At 38.2% G+C, this 23,849-nt stretch overlaps 1 protein-coding gene across 2 annotated transcripts; it reads left to right on the top strand.

The window, feature by feature from the left end:
• The first annotated feature begins 486 nt into the window (after positions 1-486).
• Positions 487-17,634, top strand: tbx20 (T-box transcription factor 20). Of its 2 annotated transcripts, none has more exons than XM_042490859.1 (8): positions 487-899; positions 2,075-2,312; positions 3,462-3,626; positions 5,089-5,197; positions 8,230-8,388; positions 9,544-9,620; positions 12,298-12,410; positions 13,211-17,634. In XM_042490859.1, the coding sequence occupies exons 1-8, from the start codon at positions 770-772 to the stop codon at positions 13,537-13,539; spliced, it is 1,320 nt and encodes a 439-aa protein (XP_042346793.1). In that variant the 5' UTR covers positions 487-769; the 3' UTR covers positions 13,540-17,634. The 2 variants fall into 2 exon arrangements, with proteins under 2 accessions (XP_042346793.1, XP_042346792.1); XM_042490858.1 differs by having other exon boundaries at positions 12,295-12,410.
• Positions 17,635-23,849: the final 6,215 nt, after the last annotated feature.

Raw genomic sequence — 23,849 nt, 5'->3', positions numbered from 1 at the left:
ATGTGTGTGTGTGTGTGAGTGTTTGTGATGCTTTTATCATCACCATGCTGCTGCCATTAATTATCAAATTGCACCATCTTGGGCAAACAGCTCTGCTGTTGACATTATGGGTTTCCCAACATGTGGTCTGGGGCCCTCCAGGGGTCCTTTAAAGGGCTACAAACACAAAGTACATTTCACTTTTCACCCGCCCCCTTCATAATTTTGTGCAGTGAGTGCAAAGAATTATATTTTCCTCACCATGTGTTTGTCATTTCCCACTGTCATCACCCCCAGACTGCATGAAGTCATGTTATTATTACCATGAATAAAAAAAACCCTGACAGCTCCAGGTTTTTTAATTGGCTGCTGGGTATCAGAGCCGCGGTGGGACAGCGGGAGTGTGACGTGGAAGCAGAGGCAGTGATTGGAGGGCAGTGAGGAATTATAAGGGGAGGGTGAACCGGACTGGAGCTTCCCAAACAGCAGCCGGCCTCATTTCTGGCACCGCAGGACGCGCACAAGTCAGTGGAGTCAGTCCGCCTCCTGCTCCTTTCACCATGCAGCCAACAGGACTCGCAGCCCGGCACTGATAAGTATTTCCAAAGTGGCGAGTATCTGAGCAGATCGTGCGCAAAGAGCGAGGACAAACTGTGCATCATTTTCTTTTTTTTTTCTTGGAGCTAAAAGAAGCCGGACCTGAGCGTCTCTGGAGGAATTTTTTATCCGTATTTTTCTTTTTTTTTCTTATCTAAGAGGGAATATTTTGTGTCCACGCTTTTTCACCGACATGGAGTACACGTCATCCCCGAAACCGCAGCTCTCGTCCCGGGCCAATGCGTTCTCCATAGCCGCCCTGATGTCAAGCGGCAAGCCCAATAAGGACAAGGAGACGGAGGAGAACACCATCAAGCCTCTCGGTAAGGATGGCAGAAGGCCGGACCGGGAAATGACATAGAAAACTTAGGTTGGGTTTTTTACAGATGGGTTGGTGCGTAAGATTGAAGTTTGTTTTGCTCAAAAATCCCCAGATTCGGTGAGGAAAGTGATGAAATATAGATGCTGCAGCAGCAGAGAAAAACAGAAAGGCAGTACAACCTACAAGTGTTAAAAGATGAGAACAAAAACAAAATAATGGCGATAAATAAAGATAAATTGACAGCGAGGTAAAAAAAAAAAAAAAAAGCGAACGGTCATGGCTTTATAATATCTGCAGTAAATAGGCCTAGATAAATAATTATAAACAAGCTGACAGTAAACATCATCAACGTCCTCGGAATTTAACAAATAAAACTATATTTAGGCGAGACTTCATGCGTAAGTGTTTAAATTTGAGTCTTGTTAAGAATAAATTATCACTCAATTGTAACTTTTTAATAACTGTGATTAAAAACAATATGTGGAAATGTCTTGTAATTCATAAAGGAGAAATGACTGAAGTGTTATGGTTGAACCGTGATGGGGATCATCTGAATTTTATTTAATTTCTTAGAAGCAATTTATGTATAATTTTACTCTTTCAATTTGCAAAGAGTCTCAGTTTTGACAAACAAATGTCCACTCCTCGTGCTGAGCTAAATTTAAATTTGTTTGCTGATTATGCAAATAAATACATATATAACAAATTAAAAGTGAACAAAACACTGGCAGAGCAGCTCGTTTTTAAAAAAAATACAATTATTCATTTTGCTTTTTATATCTAAATTGAGCGAAATAGTAAAAAGTGTTTTATTTTCTCTTAACGACAAACATGTTTTATGGAATTAAATACCACATATTAAACGACTGGGATAAAATGTTATTGCCTTTTATTTCCCATTACCAAGAAGATGTATGTTTAACAATCTGGATAATCTCGTCATAATAATGATAACAATTAAAGAAAGTTTTTTAAAAAATGTGTCAGCCAATAGGCTTTTTAGATGTAACATATATGCAGACTCACTGACTTTAGCAGCATGTTATCTTCCTTGATGACACGGAGCTGCTGCTGTCACTGGTGACGATAATGAAATTCAGTTAAATTAAATCCTCCTCACTCTTCCTTTATTTCTCTGTTTGCGATTTTTGATCATTATTACTTTTACTTTTAAAGAGCAATTCGTGGAAAAGTCCTCGTGCAACCAGCAGTCTCTGGCCGACCTGTCTTCCTTGGATGGGCACGGGGACTTCGGCGGGAGCGCGCCCGCGGTGTGCACGGAGCCGCTCATCCCCACCAATCCCGGCATCCCTAGCGAGGAGATGGCGAAGATCTCGTGCAGCTTGGAGACCAAAGAGCTGTGGGACAAATTTCACGAGCTCGGCACCGAGATGATCATCACCAAGTCCGGAAGGTAAACCGCCCTCTTTATTTAGGCTATTTTATTATAATTATTATTATGTATTATTTGTTGTTATCTACAGTCCCATACAAGATAACTTAATCGCAACAAAATGAATATCCATAAATAATAATAATAATAATAATAATAATAATAATAATAATAATAATAATAATAAAACGCTTGCATTAGATGAAATAGGATTGCTGGATGATAATGTCAGCTAATGTATAGGTGATAAAATCTAAACAAACAAACAAACAAACAAAACAAAACAGCAATTTACTCTTGCTTTAACAGACACATTGTAGCCCCGTTTTTCGTTTAAAGGTATCACAAATAAAAGAAAAAAGGAACACAATTATAACCCTTTTATTGTTTTCAGGGTCACTTTCAAATTTTCAGTTTGCAGGTTTAAAAAAATAGCTGCAGCTGCAGTTCTCTGTGTTTTTTTTCCTCAGACAGTGCAGCGATCCAAACAGTGAGCTGCAGACACAGAGACAGAGTTTATCTTAGTCTGGTGTTTTTACCTGACAGAAAAACAAGCTGTAAGCTATGTTAGGGCCATATTAGGCATACACACAGGGTATTTTTTCTCCATTAAGTTATATAACATATTTCTGCAAAACGTGGCCTATAGGCTAAATGCAAGATATAAAGCCGGACTGCAGCTCCTGAGCACAATAAGGTCACTCCGTTTTAGCAACCTACAGTGTATTTGCAATGGGTGTTTGATTGGATCATTCCATTATTTTGAGACTGAAGTCATTTGATTTTTTTTTAAGAAAACAATTTTTTTAAAAAAAAATAGAATAGGGGACTGCATATATGCTACTTTTTCACATTCGGAATTGTATTCCCACAAAATCTTAAAATATGCATATAACTGAATACAAAAAATACATAAATCCAAGACACTGCAAAAATATAGACCATTCTGACAATGCATGGTAGGAATTTTCTTTTCTGAGAGGACGCTATACTATAGGCTACTATACGGTATTAAAAATAAAATAAAAAATAATAGTTGATACTGTAACAAATAATACAATGCGATAATGCCACAAAACGGCATACACACTTGACCAAATAGGCAAATAGGCTACGATTAATAGGCTAACGGTGACAGTAATAATAAATCTCCTGCCGCTTCTCCATCAGGAGGATGTTTCCCACCATCCGGGTCTCTTTCTCCGGGGTGGACCAGGACTCTAAGTACATCGTGTTGATGGACATCGTCCCGGTGGATAATAAGCGGTACCGGTACGCCTATCACCGCTCCTCCTGGCTGGTGGCCGGTAAGGCCGACCCTCCTCTGCCCGCCAGGTACACACACACACACACACACACACACACACACACACACCTGCACTCCTGAACAAAGAATAAACCCTCAGAGACACATTATATAATGTCTTTATTTTGTTTATGTTGTCTGACAGACACGGTATTCATCTGCGGGATTAGATGTTGATAGTGTGCGGAGTTTAGTGCTGACAAACGGACCAGTCTTACCTTTACACCACTAACTGTTGTGAAAATGTGATATAGACTGTGGGAGTAGCTTTCGTTTTTTTTTAAATTGAACATCATCAACAACTCGTGAAGAAAAAAAATGTTGAGACCAAAGAGCTGCGTGAGGCCACATCCGTAATGGAGAGCGATGAAATAATTTAATCTGAAGCAGGAAGCATCTGGGAACTTTCAGGCCACGCTGATTGATGTCATGAAGATGTCAATTCAAGCAATAGGCCAGCTGAAGCTGTATTTTTTAACATTACTCACTATGCCATGCATCCAGGCAATGACAGTGAGGTCATGTCCTCGACAAAAAGAAAAAAATCAGAGAATTCGGAGACTATGGAAAGCTACAATCTAAGGTAAACTCGATGGGTATGTTATGTGCTGATTGGAGTTTTTATACTTATGTATTGCCATTTTTAACCCAGCAAAAATGAGCAAGACTTTTTTTTCACAGAAACTTTTCAAAAAATAAACACATTTTAAAAAGAGGGTCGCGTGTTTAGGTCTGGGTGGGGTTATATAAAGGGACTTGGACTCACGACCTCATATAGGCCGCAGCTTATATTTCAAAATTCCCGAGATGGCCGTGCATGCATTTCAAATTATACAATATCCAGCATACACAAAGCAATAAATGTGCTTAATCAAATCGAAAATAGATGTCATGACCAGGAAGCAATGACTGAGAAATTTTGTTTGTTTTGTTTTGGTTTGTGTGTGTGTGTGTGTGTGTGTGTGTGTGTGTGTGTGTGTGTGTGTGTGTGTATTAAATGCAAAGGCAGAGAATTGAATTGATCTGATTTATTTCTAACATGCAAAAAAAAAAAAAGAAATGGAGAAATTATTATACATAAGCAGATATACATAAAAACATTTACAGACAATGAAAAACATAAAGCGAAATATGATTTGCTTGATATACATATTCGAAAAGGAAGTAAAAACTTATTTAATCTCACCCTTCTCCATAAATCATTGGATTTTAATTAACGAGCTTCCTTATTCATTTAAACCTATACTGCAGTTAATTAAAAATATACATAAACCCACATGCTCAAAATTATATATAAACTATTTTTCATTAATTTTAGTAAAAACTTGCTCTCTCATTTTGAAAAAGCCTAAAATATCTTTAAAAACTAATGAACAGATGGAACCGGATGGAACGCGGTTGCTAAGCGACTCATAATTTTCTAGTAGTTTTGATTGGGTATCGAACGTTCGCCTCTCAGCCAATCACAGCTGTTCTTCTTGGTCTCTGCAGGTTGTACGTCCACCCGGACTCACCGTTCACCGGAGAGCAGCTCATGAAGCAAATGGTTTCCTTCGAGAAAGTCAAACTGACAAACAACGAACTGGACCAACACGGACACGTGAGCACACCTTACTTTATTCCTCTGTTGTCTCGAGACGCCAAAACAAAACACGTCACGTGGTTAAGCACATTATCGCGAGGTTAATAAATGCTGTAAGCTAGCAACAACACAGGTGAAAAAACAATACTAAATCTCAAAAAGAAAGGCTAACTTTAGCTTGATAACGTTTTTAAATAGCCATGCTTACAGCCTAAAAAAATGACTCACCAAATTAAAAAGTATTTTTAAAGACAATGGTTTAGTTTTGGAAGTTATTAAGTCTAACAATAAGACTAAGAATATTTCTTGTTATTGAGCAAACTGCACATAAAACATGTTATAAGTTGATTCTGCTGAAATGTTAGAAAGTCTTACAGAGCTTTTATGAAAAGCTTTTTCTGTCTCTGTCAGGTTTAAAAGCCGCTGTGACATTATAATTATCCTCCTGACGAGAGCAAATTGCTCCTTTAATCCTCCTTTCACTGAAGGCTTCATGCAAAACACCAGCAGAGAGCAGAAACACATTTCACAACCGAAAAAAACATTTATTCATGAATTAGCCAACAGTGAGACACAGCCTGGGAAACAAGGTAATTATTATCTTAAAGTGTGTGTGTGTGTGTGTGTGTGTGTGTGAGTGTTTAGGAAGTATGTAAGTAACCACATAAAACTAAAACTCATGTATATGATTATTCTAATTCTAATTTATTTATGTGTAGCTTAAAAATGTAAACATTTGCAGTAATACCTGTAGTGAATAGGGTTGTAGTTTGTAAAATGTAAAAGAGTAGGTTTGATTATGTTTTTTCAATTATAAGGTAAAACAATTATACTACAGCTGCTTGTTTTGAGATGAAATTATATATATATATATATATACAGCCTATGAAAAAGAGACCATCTCAAGAGATAGCTTTCCCACCTCTAAATCAGTGTAATCATCATCATTTGATGATGAAGCTGCAAGTTTAAACGGGAATGACACCTGGAAGTAATACACAATGAAGCATCACTGTATCCAAAATAAATACACTCTAAAATGTACAACAGCATCGAGAAAAACGAGCAGCTCTATGGGTGAATTATTTTGAAAAAAGAAAGAAACGCTAAATAGTAAGAGAAGCAGTATTTAATTAAAAATATGCATATAACCAGGACTTTTTAAAAACTTTGTCAATCTGCCTCAATGGCAAATTAAAAGTAGGCTAATGTACATGGTGTATCCTATTGTATCAAACGTAACAGTGCATTCTTTACCACCTATGATATCGTCTTATAAAATAACAAAATTCTGCACACACACGTGTATTTCACGTTATATTTATCATCATGAGCCGGTGTTTGAGAAGATAAATACAGCTCTACTGTTTCCTGGGCTGCAGCCAGACAGCAATGACTGTAGAGGAAAACTCTCACCTGCAGCTGCTGCAGTGTTAACAACTTTATCTGTTCACACTCTCTCTCTCTGCTCCCTCCATCCCTCCCTCCGTCTTTTTATTCCCATCTTGGTCTCTCTTTGTCAGTTCATGAGCTCAGTTCTTTTTTTCCCCTTTCAATCTGGCGAGCATGTCTGGATGTGAAGGCTTTCCATTTCACAATATATAAGCCAGAATCAACTGAGGCATTATTCTCAGTGAAAAAATGTCTTTAATTTCCCATTTCCCATGTTTTATATTTATTTCGATTTTTATTTATAGGTTAATTTTGAACTTATTACTATTATTCCTATATTTCAGCAGCATTGTCTTATTTATAAAGCTGTTCTTGGCCTACTTCCAGCATATCTGTGTGTCTGCATTAAGCACAACATTGAAAATGGCTATGCTCTGCATTCACAGTACTTGTTCTTATTGTCTAAAGGTTTCGAACAGATTTTGGCAAAAGAGCCTTTATGTTTGCAGCTCCATATATGTTGAATCTTCTGCAGAAAGACTTAAATTTGCAGTCACTGGTTCCTCTAGGCCATTTCAAGGCTCTGTTGCAGGACTTTTTGTGTGTCCCCTTCTACATGCCGACATCAGGGTGAATCTTAGCTGGTCTTTTAATTGTCCTGTTTTTATGGTTTACTTATAGCATCCATGAACATACTTTTTAGTCCTTCCTTGCGGTAACTTCATTTTATGTTCTTTTTGTGTTTTTTATTATTTGTTTTGGAGCTGTGTAATATTGATTTTGTATTTTTGTTCCATGCTGTCTGTCTGTAGCTTTTATTGCTGCCTGTCTTGGCCAGGACACTCTTGAAAAAGAGATTTTTAATCTCAAGAGGTTTTTCTGGTAAATAAAATACATATTTTTAGATATTTCCAAGCAAATTGAGAAAACTATCTGCATGCAACCTCCATTTAGTAACTATTTTGGAGCTTTTAATCATATTACATGAGCTTCATTAGCAGATGAAGTTTGCCTACTTGTAATGAAGTTGTACATGTTCCCATTATCATCATTTTGGAGTGATTTAATTTTTTAAAAATATATCTATATGTTAAAATAGTGGCATGGTTGAGGTTACTCTTTTGTTTTTGGTAGATTATATGGAACAAACTTATGAGTAAAACATAGTAATAATAATAATCAGAAGAAGAAGAAGAATACAGTTTATTTGTAGGTGCGTTTCAAAACACTCAAGGTCACCTTATAAGGTAGATATATAAAAATAACAAAAGATCAATGAAATTAGGAGGACAAATTTACAGTCTATAAAATCATATGTACAAAAGTTTAGTGTGACTGGATAAATGGTGGATAGGGATCCAACTGAATGTGCAAGTTCAATAAGATGTGTTTTAAGTTGAGATTGCTAACTTAATTTATGTAAAATTTGAGGGTTTTTTTCAAACCATTTAGTCTTTAAAATGCCAGATCATTGCAAAAATGCCCTCCATAATTTCCCAGAGCCCAAGAAGATGTCTCATAGTTACAGCCTTTTTCCACCCTCCTCAGTCCCTGTCTGACGCAGGTCTGTGTGTCATTTCCCTCCTCACAGTCTGAAGGTTTAAGCTGCTCATTCCTCATTGATCATCGCTGATTCGCGCTCTGCTTGTCTTCTGCAGATCATCCTCAACTCCATGCACAAGTACCAGCCGCGGGTCCACATCATCAAGAAGAAGGATCACACCGCCTCGCTGCTCAACCTCAAGTCTGAGGAGTTCCGAACCTTCGTTTTCGTAGAGACCGTCTTCACCGCCGTCACGGCCTACCAGAACCAGCTGGTGAGTGATTGGCGGCTGACCAATAAGCATTAACCCTTCATCTTCTGCTGCTGCCTCCTGTGAAATTTTAAAACAGTAAAACAGCTGCAGGCTCCATTTAGCAGCTGTTCTGGAGCTTTTGATTGTATCTTTATTGACAGATGAAGTTTGTCCAGTTCAAATTTCCATTTTTCAAATTTCCACCAAACTGAAATAAAAAGTTCACTGCACGATCTTCCTAAAGTTTTAGAAAGATCATGTGATACTATACAGAAGCTCCAGAGCAGCTTTTAAACCTGAAATGAAATTTAATACTGAACAGTTTAATGAACAGCACAAAACACAAACAAGGATACTATGAAATCCCCTGAAACAGAAGCACCAAATTGAATATCTGAATAACTCATGCAGACTACAACTATTCTTTAAATATTTTAGACACATAATTAATCAGGTAAATACAACATTTTTGGTAAATACAAGTTGTGAAATCAGTATTATTCTTTAATATTCTTACTGATGAAAAAATAGTATCATCACAGTGTGAAAATACTCCATTACAAGTCCTGCATTAAAAACTTTACCAAAAGCACGAAACTGTACTTATAGTACCAAAAAGTACGAGTACTCATAATGCAAAATAGACCATTTTAAGAAAATATATATCCCTGTATTATAATTTTGATGCATTAATATGTTTCACTTAAATGTTGCTTCCTGGTAAATGTGGAGCTGAATTTATTTACTTTATGTACTCTTATGTGGTTTAATCTATTATAATGCATTATATTTAATTTAATTCATTTTTTGCATCAATAAAATGAACCTGTATAGTAAAGAAAGTTAAATAAATGTGGTGGAGTAAAAGTATAAAGTAACATAAAATGGAAATACCCAGGTAAAAATCATACTTATGCACAGTACTTGTGTCTTGTCTACATGCCACCACAGGCAGCCATTATTAAAGGACTTAGATTAGGATTGGGATAAAAAATAATAATTAAAAACATCAGGATGTCTGCATTAATAAATATGATTATCTTTAAATCCTGAGATTTATCGTGTATTTAGAGTTGAGAGCGGCGCTGCAGGACGGAGCACGTTGAAGCGTGAGAAGAGACAAAATCTGTAAATAAACTCTGCTGTTGAATTAAAAACTCTATTTTCTGTTTCCAGATCACCAAACTGAAGATCGACAGCAACCCATTCGCCAAAGGTTTCAGAGACTCGTCACGGCTGACAGACATGGAGAGGTACAGGGGATTCTGGGTCCTGCACTGTTTGTTTACCAACGCTGAGATACTCAGGGAGGGAGGAGTGTGTGTGTGTGTGTGTGTGTGTGTGTGTGTGTGTGTGTGTGTGTGTGTGTGTGTTAGATATCCTGCTGTTCATCAGTAAATACAGACGCTACACTGTTAAATTCTGGTTGTGTCACAAGAAATTTAATGTAACAAGCTTTTTAAACGATCTTTTTCTTTTTCTTTTCTTTTTTTCTCCTGCTTTCCTTGTCTTTGCTTCCCTGCTATTAAAAAGCGTGTCTTTTTATTCTGATCTTCCATTTTTACATTACTGTCCTTGCTTTTTTGCATCAATCATCCTTTCTGGTTTATTCTTCATTTCATCTTTCTTGTCTTCTTTCTGAGTCTTTTGTTTTCCCTTTCTTCTTCTTCTTTTCTTGTCTTTCATTGTTTTTTTCTTAATGTTATTCATAATTTGTTATTTTTATTTTCCTCCTTTTTTCTTTTTTCTTTCCTGTGTTCTTCTTGTCTTTTTACCTTGTCTTGCTTCCTTCTTAACATTGTTCTCTCTCCTCTTTTTTAAATTCATTCCTTCATACTTTTTCTTTCTCTCTTTCTCTCAATCTTGTGTATCTCATCTTTTTTCTCACTTAGTCGTGTCTTTAGATCTTCTTGTTTACCTTTGTTGTTATCTCTCTATTTTTCTTTCATTCTTTCTCTTTCTTTCTTTCTTTCTTTCTTACCCAAATGCTGTAGTTTTATTGTTTATTACAGCATTTCCCAAACCTCTCCACGAGGGCTGTTAGTCCTGCGTGTTTTACGTTTCTCCCTGCTCCAACACAGCTGATTCAAATTTAGCTGGTGGTGCTCGAGGAGAGGTTTGAGAAAGTTTGGTTATATTCTTGCTTTTATGTATTTTACTATATTGTGCATGAGAAAGATGCCTGACAAACACACACACACACTTACAGTTACAAATCCCTGTACAAAGGATTTTTATGGACGCTGCCAAAACATACACTTCTCGTAATTCCTGATTCCGGCACTTGGGCCAAAATCAGCTGACAAAATCAAACCATCTGCCCATTTCCCTCAATCAAACATCCCAAACCAGAGATGTCCCAGTCTGAGCCAGACACCCCCCTCCCTCCTCCTCCTCCTCTGTCCTTCTCTTTTTGAGGGCTGTGAATTAGACCTGATCAATTGATCTTCGGGGAGCTGCAGAAATCACATTAGTCTGGAGTCGGCCACTGCACTAAAACACACTGTAATTCAATTGGCTGCAGTGACTGATTGAAACCAGCATGCCCCCCCGCCCCCCCCTCGCCTCCCCCCTGCTCTGCCGTGCATTGTGGGAGTTTGCTGCGGCCTCTGCGCCGGAGGGGCCCGACGCTGATAAAAACACACACATTTGTACTCCTCTGCTGACAGATATTGCACTTTCCTAACCTAATTGGAGGGGCGGGGGCTGCAGAGGGAGGAGGGGGGGCGGCTAATGTGGACGCATGGCTCTCATGATGCAGACCACTTGCCTGTCCACCCACCCACACACACCCACCCACACACACCCATCCACACACACACACACACACACACACACACACACACACACACACACACACGTGCTCACTGCCTCCCCCAACAATTTGTGTCACTGTGTTTGAGAAGTGCGATCTGACAAGACTCAAATGAGCTAATGCACTTTGTGGGATAGTGAGCATACAAACAACACACACACACACACCAAAATCTACATGCACAATCCACATAAACATGAGAGCACATACTTTTAGACAATTAAGAAAAAATCTTACATGAATGCAAGAAAACATGCAACAGGGACATATTTAGTAAACAAAATCTGTGATGTTAAAGGGTTAACCTTGAAAATGTATTAATCAGTTATTGACAAGTGATTCACACAGGTAGACCTGTAATAACAATTATCAAAGTATGGGACCCTGTGAAAACTTGAGTCAGTGTAATGTGTTTAAAATGGTTTTTAAAATGATAATTGAAGAAAATGTGTTTTTTAAATTTGTGGATAAAAGTATGTAGATATTTAGAAACAAAAGTAGAGCGTGTATTTGTTCCCCCTGTACTAAATCCCCAAATTTAATCTTCTATTCAAACACATTAATCCTAATAATATGTTCAGGTCCAAATTTAATCAATTCAAGTTACATTTTTCATAAATAATTTAACCTTTACTGTTTGTAAATGTCTATAGTCAAATACTATTAATCTTCTAACCTTAAAACTTTTAATCATTATTTTTCTCTCTTTCCATCTTTTGTTTTTGTTACTTTCTTTAAATTGGTTAATTAATTGTTTAACTTATTCTTATTATATTAAATTTAAGGCTTAAAATTTTTCTGTTGTGTGGACTTATTTTTTCTTTTCTATTTTGTGTTATTTGTGTTCTGTTGTCAGTTGTTGATGCCTATTTAAAGGCCTAAATGTAAAATAAAAGTCACTGAATTTAACAGGTCACAGATTTCAGTGCAACACTGAAAAAAGATGTTTTACTTTTAGTGTAAAATGTTTGTTTTGTTAATGTTTTTTTTTTTTGCAAATATTCTTAAGCAATATGGGAAGTCACATCAGATAAGAAGTATATTCTGAATCTAAATACCTGAAATGTGAAAAAAAGAGATTTATTTTGGGGTTTTCTCTTCGGCTTTTGCTGCAGGGAAAGTGTTGAGAATCTGATCCACAAGCACTCGTACGCCCGGTCGCCGATCCGAACCTACGCCGGGGACGAGGAGAACCTGAGCGAGGACGGACACACCGCACACACCAGAGGTGAGCGGCCGACACACCCACAACACATCGTGTCAGCACAGATGATGCAGGACGTCAGAGGGAACCTACGAAAAAAGAACAAAATGAGAACTTAATATCGGAGGCAGATGTTTTTCTGGACCCACTTTAATATCACACTGTATCACAGTCAAGCTTAAAAAAATATTATACATAAATCAAAATAGTATTTATATATAATATAATATAATAATATTCATTTTATTTTAAAAATGTCAGCTGAAAATTCAAAGATTAAACAAAAATACACAATCTTGCTAAGATTTATGCCCTCTGCATGAACATAGCCACAATTATCAAAAAATGAAGAATGCAAAGTGCTTAAAATGCACCAAACAGTCTCTAAGGGTTAAAGATGAGCTGATTATCTTTCAAACCTTTCTCACATGCTGGCACTCATTTCCAAGCCTGTTGGATCCGACTGGAGAAAATAAATCTTTAGATTCGGGCTACCAGTCATTTCCTTAAACAGCAGTTTTCAGCAATCTCTTCTCTAATGAAAGGAAACAGTGCATTTTTGGGGACTATTTTCAGCTGCAGATTAACACACATTTGATGCTCTATTGAGTATTTCTGGCAGCAGGACGACATTTGTGTGATGGGCTTAAAATAAACCACAGTGTGTGTATTCTTGGATAACACTGGAGCTCTGTGGTACAGATGAAGTGGAAGTTTGTTTTGTTTTTTCCTTTGGATTTGTTGACGGCATAAAAAAATGAAGGATACTAGCAGCTCTATCCTTTAACCTAAGTTTGTATGACCTGATGTTGCCTCTCCTGCAGGCTCGGCGTTCACCGCCTCAGATAACCTCTCCCTGAGCTCCTGGGTCACCACCACGTCCGGCTTCTCCGGCTTCCAGCACCCACAGTCCCTATCGGCCATGAGCACCGGCGCCACCTCCCTGCCCCACCCCATCCAGGGCTCCCTGCCCCCCTACAGCCGGCTGGGCATGCCGCTGACGCCCACCGCTCTGGCTGGAACCATGCAGGGCAGCGGGCCGTCCTTCCCGTCCTTCCACATGCCTCGTTACCACCACTACTTCCAGCAGGGGCCCTACGCTGCCATCCAGGGACTCCGCCACTCCTCCACGGTCATGACGCCCTTTGTATGACTCCGTCCTGGGAAGGATCTTCAGCCTGATCCCCGAACCAGTTATTTTTCCGCTCCGGCTCATCACTCCTCATCCTGTTTGTATCTTTCCCCCTCGTATTTGTAAATAGTTCGTCTGCAGTGACGGAGGTGAAGAGGATATGGCTCACTGACGGCTAATCCAGAAAAAGGAAAGACTGTGGCGCCTCTTCAGGACCTGCGGACACATCAGCAGAACAATTTCAGTGACAGTGTACAAACACCTCAATATGAACTATAAATGTGAGACGATACAAGGAGCATGTTTGGTCTCGGCCCTTGAAGAACAGAAAGTGGATCCTAAACTTTAACTCATTTCAGCGACATTTAGAAGACCCGAACGTCCTCACAGGGTCTCCACCGAGGCTTTAAAGACGGCAGGCTGCTGAGTGATCCTTCAAACTAAAAGTTTTGGAGAGACTCATCTGTTGCTGCAGTATGTTTTGACTCGGTTCGGTCTGAGTCTGTGAACAGTTCAGCATTTCTCAGCTCTCCTGTTTTCTAGTCAGCCATATGTACAGTTCAGACTTAACGCTGAAAATAATGTCAGAAACACGTGTTATTGTACAAAGATGAAAATGCAACATTTACTCGTAGGAAAATTCTCACTGTAGAGTGCAAAAAAAAAGAAGAATCATAGGACGCATGCTGACCGCAGTAGACAAACACGCTGGGTAAACTTTATATGGAATAATATGAATAAGCTCGAACTTGCAACAGGTGTTGAAGGTGCTTTGCATTCTTTAAAAGCCCGGTCGCACCAGCACATTCTGCAGCAAAGTTTATTCAGTTTAGTAAACTGGGATAAAATAAGTCCACACAACTTTTTGACCTGGGGTTGAACTGTAGATTTATAATATTACATAGATTACAGATGTCGAGGTGGTGCCTATTCATGCGAATGGAGTTGCTCGCCTGAAGCAGAAAGTTTTTAGCCTCTGGGTTTATTTACTGAATATGCGCATTAGAGATTCTCCAGCTTTGAATCGCTTTTCTCGACTCAAAGTTTCATGGATCAAAAAAGATCTATAATTGACCTTGTTTGCAGTACCATGTGTCCTGTCAACATTGTAATAGGCATCTCATTTATAATGGTGGTCCATTTTTTTTTTTTGCTGTAATATTGTGAGTGGCCACTGTAAAAAACTTGGCCGCCTTCCTTCGGGGGCCGGGGTTTAACTTCCAAAATGCAAATTCCTGCTGTTGTATTCTTGGGCTGGCTATCATTAGTCCATTGATACATGCATTTGATCTCGAAAAAAAAAAAAAAATTGTGTGGTTTTACTCGCAGCCAATCACTGCACGTGTTCTAAAAATTAATGCGACGCGTATGGCTCACTACTGCAGCAGCTTCAACCATATAGTCTGCGTGACGAAGTCAAGGTGACAATTCAGCGAGCCGAGATGCCAACAAAATGTTTAAAGGTTTTGTTATGGTGGCATTTTACATAAATTAACTCTTCCATTTACATGATGGCATTTGAACTAAGTAGAAGACAAGAAGTATTATAGGTTTTGGTTAACTTTACTCATTTCAATGGTACTTTTTTTAAACGATATCCAGCCCTGTTGTAGATGATGTTAATCTTTGCAAGAACGGAGAGTGGGAGAATCGTTGGTGCTTTATATTTAAACACCTCTGTTGGGGTATTAACAGCTTCGCAAAAGAGGAACGGATTTCAAACTGTTACGAGGCAGGAACTGGATGATAAAATATGTCTTTTGATTAAACTCTGTTTTGGCAGCATAGCCACGAGGCTACTTCACTGACAGTTAGAGAGCAATCTAACTATTGGAGCTTTTTGTTGCTCTTCTCGAATGATATGATGTAAAATCAAAACAAAGGTCAGAGGGAGTAAACTGTCCTGTAGAGTTACTCTGACTGACTGATGTTAGCACGTTTGCCGTTCACTTGCCAGCTCATTAATTACTCCAATTAGTCGCCCTGAGGTCTCCAAACCTATAAAAACAACCTGTTCTTCCCCTATGGTCATCAAATATTGACATTTTTCTATGCTTAATGTTATGTTAAAACCACATTGACTGTTGGCATCACACAAGACACAAACAGCAGTCTAGTGGATGAAAGTCCGGTTGTGTTTGACCCATCTTCCTCCCCTCCATCATGCGCTGTGTGGTGTTTTTGCTTTTTATACCACGTCACAGTGTCTTTGGTGTCAGTATAACATGCTTGGGTGCGTGACAAAGCACTGGTCTATTGTGCAAACGGACTGTTAAAATACTATTTTGCAAAGACAAAATGCACGTTTCTGTGTCCCTTACTGGTGTGACCGGGCTTTAACGAAGAGAAAATCAACCACAAAACATGTTGAGTTCAAATCATCAACGTCATATTTTAATTCACGGTGTCCATAACAGCGGCCCTCGTAAATCTGTCTCCACTTGCAGAAAGTGAACTCACTGATTATGCATTATAATCTTCTCAGAAACATTTTGAAGGGAAACAGCTGTGTGACTTCATATTTTTCATTGCAAACAGACAGCAGCTTCCGCACAGAAACATCACAGTGTTTTCAGTCGCAGTCTGCTGGCTGCAGCCCTCGAGCAGCCAGTGTAAAGCAGGTGTTACTGAGCTGATTCATGGCTGCATCGGCGCGTGTCGACAGGGCGTCCACACCTGGAAAAAATGGCTCTCTGCTGCTGTCTGATTGAAAACATGCAGGAAGGAAGAAGCTGGAAGCAGCTGGAGTGGACTCACACTCATTATCAGTGCAGGTGCATAAAAATGGCAGCTCGTACTTTTATTTTAAAAGTATGACGATAGATGAAATCGTAACTGATGACTAGTAAATGATTTTGCTATGAAGATGCAGTTGTAATACAGGAGCTCCACTGCAAACACTCTCCATCTTATCATGTTGCTGGTGTCCAAAAATCCTAAACACTAACAGATTTAGCTTATTGCCGATATATTGGTGTTTGTGTTTATATCGGCTGATAAATGACAACAAACTGCAGTAAAGAATATAATATCTGAGAAACATTAAGTGCTTCAAAAATGACTGAAACTGTTCATTATTATCAAAACACCTGATGGTTGACCAACTGATTATTTATAAATTGACTGATATCACATTATCTGATTTTTTTTAACTAAATATTAATATCTGTTGCAGCCTTGAAAAATCCTGTATTGATCAAGTTCTACTACAAATGCAGTTTTCTTAAGTCTACTAACACAGTAGCATTCATCTAATATAAACCAGCTGCAGCCTCAGTTTAAATGTCACTGAAGTTTCGCGTTTCATGATAGAGACTGTTCTAGAAAATCACTGATTCAAGTTGCAATGTACGAAAAACGGCTTTAAATGTGACTTTTAAGGGTACAGTATTTGACAGAGTGACAGGTTTTGGTTTTGGACTTTTTGCAGTGAGGCTGTTTTATGCACAAAATAAAAAAAACATCATGAAATATTTCAGCTCTTTGCATCATGAGAGCAACATTCAGATTCATCAAAAGCGGCGCTCTAAGTAGATTCAGGTGTGTGTGATGGACAATGAAGACATTTATATGGGGGCAAAATTCACAAGTAATGGATGACACTGAAAATGTACATCATATTTGTACATCATATGAAGCCTGTTGCAGTTTAAAATGGACATAAACATAATGTTCTGACCCCTTGCATATCGCTCATGTGCAAGCAGTTCATTTTATCTTATCTGTTTACTGAGGAGAGACAAAACATCTTGTATTTTGACCCTTTGTCTTCAGTTTGGAAATCAAATCTCAGTCCTTTGCTGATGTCCAACCTGAGCTTTGTGTGAAAACATGAACTTAATGTTGATTTCCATCTATGTAAATGTAAAACACTTGTTTTATTCTTTTGAACCTTACGCACAGTCCCGACTTACCACTGAAAGAATGATCTCTTATTAAAATACGTTTTCTTTTGTATGCCATAACATGAATACGACACCTGACGAGGTTGTGTTTTGATGATTTTTAAGTGCAATATATTTATTTTGCTCTCTGGAAATAATGTGTAATGTACTATGCCGCATTTAAAAAAAATAGTTATTTGTAAACCTTGAGAAATATATATCATCACCAAAACTCTTTGAGTTGTTGTTTTCACTGTCTGGCATTGTGTTCACGTTTCTCTCTTTATGAATCACAGAATCTCAGAAATAAATGAAATCATGAAATCGTTTAAAAACAACTGAAAACAGATATTTATTTAGGATTCTGTGTCACCCAACAGTTCATCGAGTCCAGTGTAATATCTCTTTAATTTATTATCTTTTTCCCATGCAAGTCATTCAGAGAATTCTGAATCTTCTAGTTTAGAGTTTATGGGATGAAATATGAAATGTAAAGAAGCACTGTTCAGTTTCTGAAGCTTCATATTGATTTTAACAGCCTTCTCTATAACCAGCATCCTACAGCACCATCTAGTGGTCAGGTGGTTTATTACCTGCCACCTGCATTATTTTTTTATTTTACAAGTTAAACCTCCAGATGTTTTCAGATCATATTAGCAGGAATATTAATCTGAAACTGTTTAAAATGAGCCATCAGATACATGATGAGTTTAAATAACTTTTACAGACTTGGTTTTGCAAATTGTGCAATTTTAAAATTCAGAGCTGCAGAGAAGTTACAGACAGTATATATATACATATACAGATATTCTGCACAACCTCATAGGTTTCCAATTAATTGTTCATCTGTGTAGTAAGAAAAAAATCCAAAAATCATTTAAATTATTTTTGTTGTTAAACAATGACCCATTTTTGCCAGTTTATACAAAAAAAACCAAAAACTGAAATATCACATTGAAATTTGAAGTGCTCAGACTCAGCTTTCAGCTCAGGTGTTTCCCTTTTCTCTTGATTAACTCTGAGCTGCTTGCTACAGCTTGAGTGTAGTCCAGCTGTGGTTGATTTGACTAATTGGACACACGCATGCACACACACACACACACACACACACACACACACGCACACACACACACACACACACCTGTCTACATAAGGCAAGGAGAAGAAAGTGAAGGGGTTTGAATGCGCTCTGAATGCTCTGAATTTACACCAGCAAAAAAACAGCCATAATCTGTATCCACGACATAATCCAGACATGTTGTGAAGTGTTACATCTTTCAGTAAATATTCACAGTATTTTTTTTCCTTAAATATTGAGATGAAAAACAAAACATCTGCCAAAGACACTAAAATTGTGAGAACTTATTTCTTGCTACCGGAAAATGTGAAAACTATCAGAGCTATGAAATTGTTCTGATTTGATCATAGCAGCACATCAAACCTCATACAGTTATTAGTTGCCCAATGAAAGATCACAAGTTAAAGCATCACTTTTTCTGATCATATTAGCAGAGATATTGACGGTGAACTCTTTGTCTTTCATCTTTGTGCAAAAAATGTTTTAAAGATCTTCGGAGATGCACTGAACCTTACATGTCAGTTTTCTGCACAACCTCTCATCATATTCATGGGTTTCCACATTACTTTTCATCTACCTACTAAAAAAAACACATAGTGCATTCAGAAATTCAGACTCTCACTTTTAAGTTTCACTTTATTTAACTCCACATTTTTGCCAATTTACTAAAAAGAAAAAAACTGTAACGTCACACTGACATGAGCAATCAGACTCATTGATACAACACTTGAAATGCAGTTCAGGTGTTTTACATTTCTCTTGGTTAACTTTGAGAGCGCTCCACACAAATCATACTGACACCTTTTTTTTTCGCTTTTTTTTTCTCAGTCTCAGAAAGACTGAGAAAGTCTGCAAAGGGCAGATAGATCAAACTCCAGACTTCACCCAGGAGGCTGCTGTTTTTTCCATGTAAAACCTAGAGTCAGTCAGTTTGTAGAGGCAGTGACATGTTTCACATGCAACTTATGTCAAATGATATCACATTATATTAGTAACTTATTTTAAGTCAAATTGTGATTTCTAAACCTATGTACTTTTGTTACCTAAATTAAAGGAAGAAAACCTAAAAAAAAAAAAGTTTTTTATGTACGTTCAAAATGTATTTTGAAGACATCGCATGCATTTAACAAATAGAAAGTGTGCATTTCCTATAAAAACTGAAGTATATTTTGAAAAAACACAATGCTTATAAGGAGCATAAACTGACACGCAGTCCCTCAACATCCAAAACTGATGCTGGATGATGCATAGAGCGTCATAGTTTGACATTTAGAGCCACTGAGTAGGTGTCAGTTTTGACGAGTTTGAGGTGAGAATGTGTTTCTACTATAAATGAGCAAGAACTGTTTAAAAAAATAAGGCCCCTATCAGCTGCCTTTGACCTTAAAATGAAGATGTCACATGTAAAGAAAGCTTTAGAAGGTTAAAGAGAGTCTTGCCAAAAATGACTTCATGAATTATGAACTAAATGAGGCCAAAAACATCCACTCAGAATCTCTGAGGAGTTGTTAAATTATTAAATCAGGCTCTAAGATCATAAATCATAATGTTCTTTAAATCTAATAGACCTGCATAAGAAGTATCCTCAAATGGGAGTGTTGTAGATCTACATTTTAGGCAGTTTGCCGAAGCTTTTATGACCACAAACATTACTGCATGTTGATGTTTGAATGGGTCCCAAAATGTTCAGTCATGGATGAAAAATGGAGCAAAAATCATTAATAATCACAGTGTGCGCATTGAAAAACACAGCCATATCTGCACTGTTGACTCCAGTACACACTGATACATAGAAACACACACACACACACATACACACACACACTCTGCCGTCTATCACCAGAAGCATCACCCGCCACCGCAGACGAACTGACGGATCGATGGCTGGACGTTAGTCACCGTTTCACCAGGAAGAAGGCCCCACTTCTGCCCTGATAAGAATCGGTTACATCCTTCGAAAATAAATAAATAAACAAATAAATAACATCCAGTGTGGCTCTGATTGGATTAAAGGGAGAGGGGAAGGGCAAGACGAGCCACCGTGAGGTATGGCCTAACAAATTGGAGCCAGCAGTCGGGCCAGAGAGTCCATTTTGGGGCATAATTTACACAGTGAGGAGCATGAGCTGAATCTAATGTCATTTCCATCAATTTTGCATTTTGGCCCTTTTTTTCCTTCCCCCCGGGCTTTTAGCGGTCGTTTGAATCGTCTGGCGGAGGACAGCCGGCGAGCATTACAATGTCGGAGACGTCATTTAGCACAGCAGCAGAGTGAGAGGTGGTTCTTTATGGCGTGGTGACTGGCTGCACAACGGCAGTGTGTATCCATTGCTGCTCCCGTCTTGCAAATGGCTAACAATATGCTAATAGGGAAAGAGCGCAGAATGGGCCCAGACAAGCCAACTTAATGGATGTTTTATCTGCAGGTCAAGAGTCTCATCAGCCGCAGTCTGTCCTGACAAGACGTGCCAAGTCAAATTTAGCGATAAAGCGCTTTTAACAAACAGGCCACAGAGTGCTTCAGGGAAGACAGAGGACGCGGGAGAGTTTGTGGTGAAATGTGAAACCTGTTGGCAAACAGCGGGCAATCGTTTTAGAGGAAATACACCTTGAAAGCAAAGTTGCTCGAGGACAAACAGAGACGACAGGACCTCCTGACGCTAATTTTACTCCCTGCCCGCAAACTGTTGGATTTCAGTTTGAAAATTTGGGTTTTTATCAAATGTTTCGAAGACCCAGTGTGGTCTGAAATTATGGCTGCTGTCAGATAACTTCTGGTATTCAAGGGAGCCTAAAAAGTTGATAAGTTATGCCATTAAAAAGACAGTTCACCCCAAAAATCAAAAAGTTATTTTACCTGTAGTGCTATTTATCAATCTACATCAGTGATACTCAACTTATGGCACCTGATTCGGTGCAGAGTGGCCCTCCAACCATTTTCTGATTCACAATAAAAAAAAAGTGATTCACATTGGGAACTTGGTTTTTGTGCTTTTGGTATATATAAGGTGCCAGAGTGAAAAAAAACAGCATCAAAATAGGTCTTGTGGTTCCAGTGGATGATCCTCCGCACCCCGGCGGAGGCTCTGGCTAAGCCCCTAATCCTAGAAATGTGTTAACATCCTAGAAATGTCCTAAAATCTCAGAAATGTCCTAAATTCAGAGAAATGTCCTAAAATCAGAAAAACATACAGTTTGATAAGACTGGATCAAAACCGTGGTTGTTGCAGGTCTTAAAATAAGGGGGAAAAAAGCTAAAAGATGCTAAAACAGTCTGTTGAGAACAACTGCAGTCAGTTGAAATACTGTCTGTTGGAGCAAAACTACAAGCGACCGCTTTCACGTTACAAGTAGTCATTTGATCCAAAACGTCTTCTATCACATATAAAATTTAGCTCAAGGGACCTTAATTATTTATAGAATATTAACATCATACTCAGTAGGGGTATTATATGGCTGCAAACTCTGTGCAACTTGAAAAAAAACTTCAAATCTGAACTTTCAGCTTATGCAAAATACTGTTTTGATGTGAATGCAGCTACATTTTGGAATCAAATCACAGCATAATTGTATTTATCACAAACATTATCGTAAACATATGTGTTTTTGACAGTAATGAGTTGAAAGACTACGCTGGCCAAAAAATGCAAGTTTTCCTTTCAGTGTCACAGCCAAGAAAATCCACTTAACATGTTGCAAAATATTACCTCTGACACGCGTCTGAATCTGTACTGGAGCCATACTGGAGTTTTTAGGCTGATATAAATATGACTTTAACTCTCAGGAGCCTAACTCCCATCAGGGGAAAGGACATGTCCTGCTCACTTTCCAAAAATCATATTTTTGCCCTAAAACTGTCAGGCTGCAAAAATTCAGTTGTTATGTGCGTTCAAAGCAATTAAACTTTGTGGACAGCGACGCATCCTTTTTCTCCTCTCTGGGTTTTGCCCCTAATTTTTAGTTAAATAACCTCTGACTTTAATTATGAATACCTTTATGCCGTCATAAAACGTAAACAGGTCGGTTATGAAATAATTCAGCCCCAGTGCAATTATCATAAATGTGGAAATTAGTTTAAGAGACCAAAAAAAAAACTTTTTTTCTGTAAAGTTGTGCATTTTAACATTGAGGTTTATGGGGATTGACTCTGTTTTGAAGTCAGCCTCAAGTGGAGCCCCAGAAGCTGCCCATTGAACTTATATCATCAACAAGACCCCAAAATCCCCAAAACAAGAATCTCCCTCGCTCTATTCTAAACTTATGTGCTAGACTTTTGTTTATTTTTTATATTCAATTTGTTTGTTTATTTTCTTATTAATAAAGTTACTTTTATTTTCATATTTTTATAACATAACATTGACAATTTGTTGTTGTTGTTGATTTGTTTTTGTTTGTTTTTTCTACCTTTTTTACTTATTTATTTTACAAATTTTTGTATCTTTTTAATTTTTTATGTTTATTGTATGGAATTATTTCAACTTCAAGATTTCTATTATATTACATTGACTTGCATTTTTTACGATGCATTATACAAGGAATATTTTTTCTAAGTTGATGCATGATGTTATGTGTTACCATATTCTACGGTCTATAATGTTGTATAATTTTTTGAAAAGGTATTTCTTAGTGTGACTGTTTTAATTCACTCAAACATGCATTTAGCATTTCGGTTCTGCATTTTTCTTTTTACTTATGTTTAACACACAGTAACTCAATATCAGTCCGCTCAGAGACACCGGACACGTTCTCCTCCTAACATGAAACTTTTCCTGCACACGCTCAGTGCGGGCACTTTGACTGAGAGCAGGTGCTGTGCTGCATCACCATCCCGCCCTCACAGGTGTCACTCTCTCTATCTCCCCTCCCCATCTTCTCTCTGTTTACTTAATAAAGTCCCTCTATCTCTGTGGCATGTGTCCAGCCCAACTGCTGCCCGTCCAAAGACAACGAGGCCTGATAGCAGAGAAACAGGAGAGAGCCGTCTGCATAACAAGGACTTATTATGATGATGAAATGTCCTACAAGCCCCCAAACACCCTCTTAAAGAAATCTCTCCCTCCGATAAGAGAAGTCTAACCCCAGAGAGGGAGAGAGCGAGGTGGGGGGATCCTAACCTGATTGGATCGGCGGCTCGGAGGGGGCAAGCGTAACAAAATCAAATGGCCGTCAAGCCGCTGTCATGCATAATTAATTGGGCCTTCTACGACCAACTACACAAAAATCCATGGTCATTTGATTAGGGGGTTTTGGAGGACTCTCTGAAGTGCATCGCTGTCTGAGCTGCTTCCCCGCTCACCTCTCTGTCAGTGAGGGAAGTGTCAGAGTCTGCACATGTTTAACTTTAACATCCAGCGGGGACAAAATCCAAA

This window comes from Plectropomus leopardus, chromosome 7, assembly GCF_008729295.1.
Source record: "Plectropomus leopardus isolate mb chromosome 7, YSFRI_Pleo_2.0, whole genome shotgun sequence".
NCBI classification, from domain to species: domain Eukaryota; kingdom Metazoa; phylum Chordata; class Actinopteri; order Perciformes; family Serranidae; genus Plectropomus; species Plectropomus leopardus.
This window is presented reverse-complemented; position numbering and strand designations above follow the sequence as displayed.

What these genes read in the sequence shown, in the direction of transcription:
- tbx20 (XM_042490858.1), top strand. Translation starts at nt 770, where the DNA reads ATGGAGTACACGTCATCCCCGAAACCGCAGCTCTCGTCCCGGGCCAAT. An exon ending in GACCCTCCTCTGCCCGCCAG is followed by an intron (nt 3,627 to 5,088) that starts GTACACACACAC and finishes TGGTCTCTGCAG; the next exon opens with GTTGTACGTCCACCCGGACT. An exon ending in CGGCCTACCAGAACCAGCTG is followed by an intron (nt 8,389 to 9,543) that starts GTGAGTGATTGG and finishes TTCTGTTTCCAG; the next exon opens with ATCACCAAACTGAAGATCGA.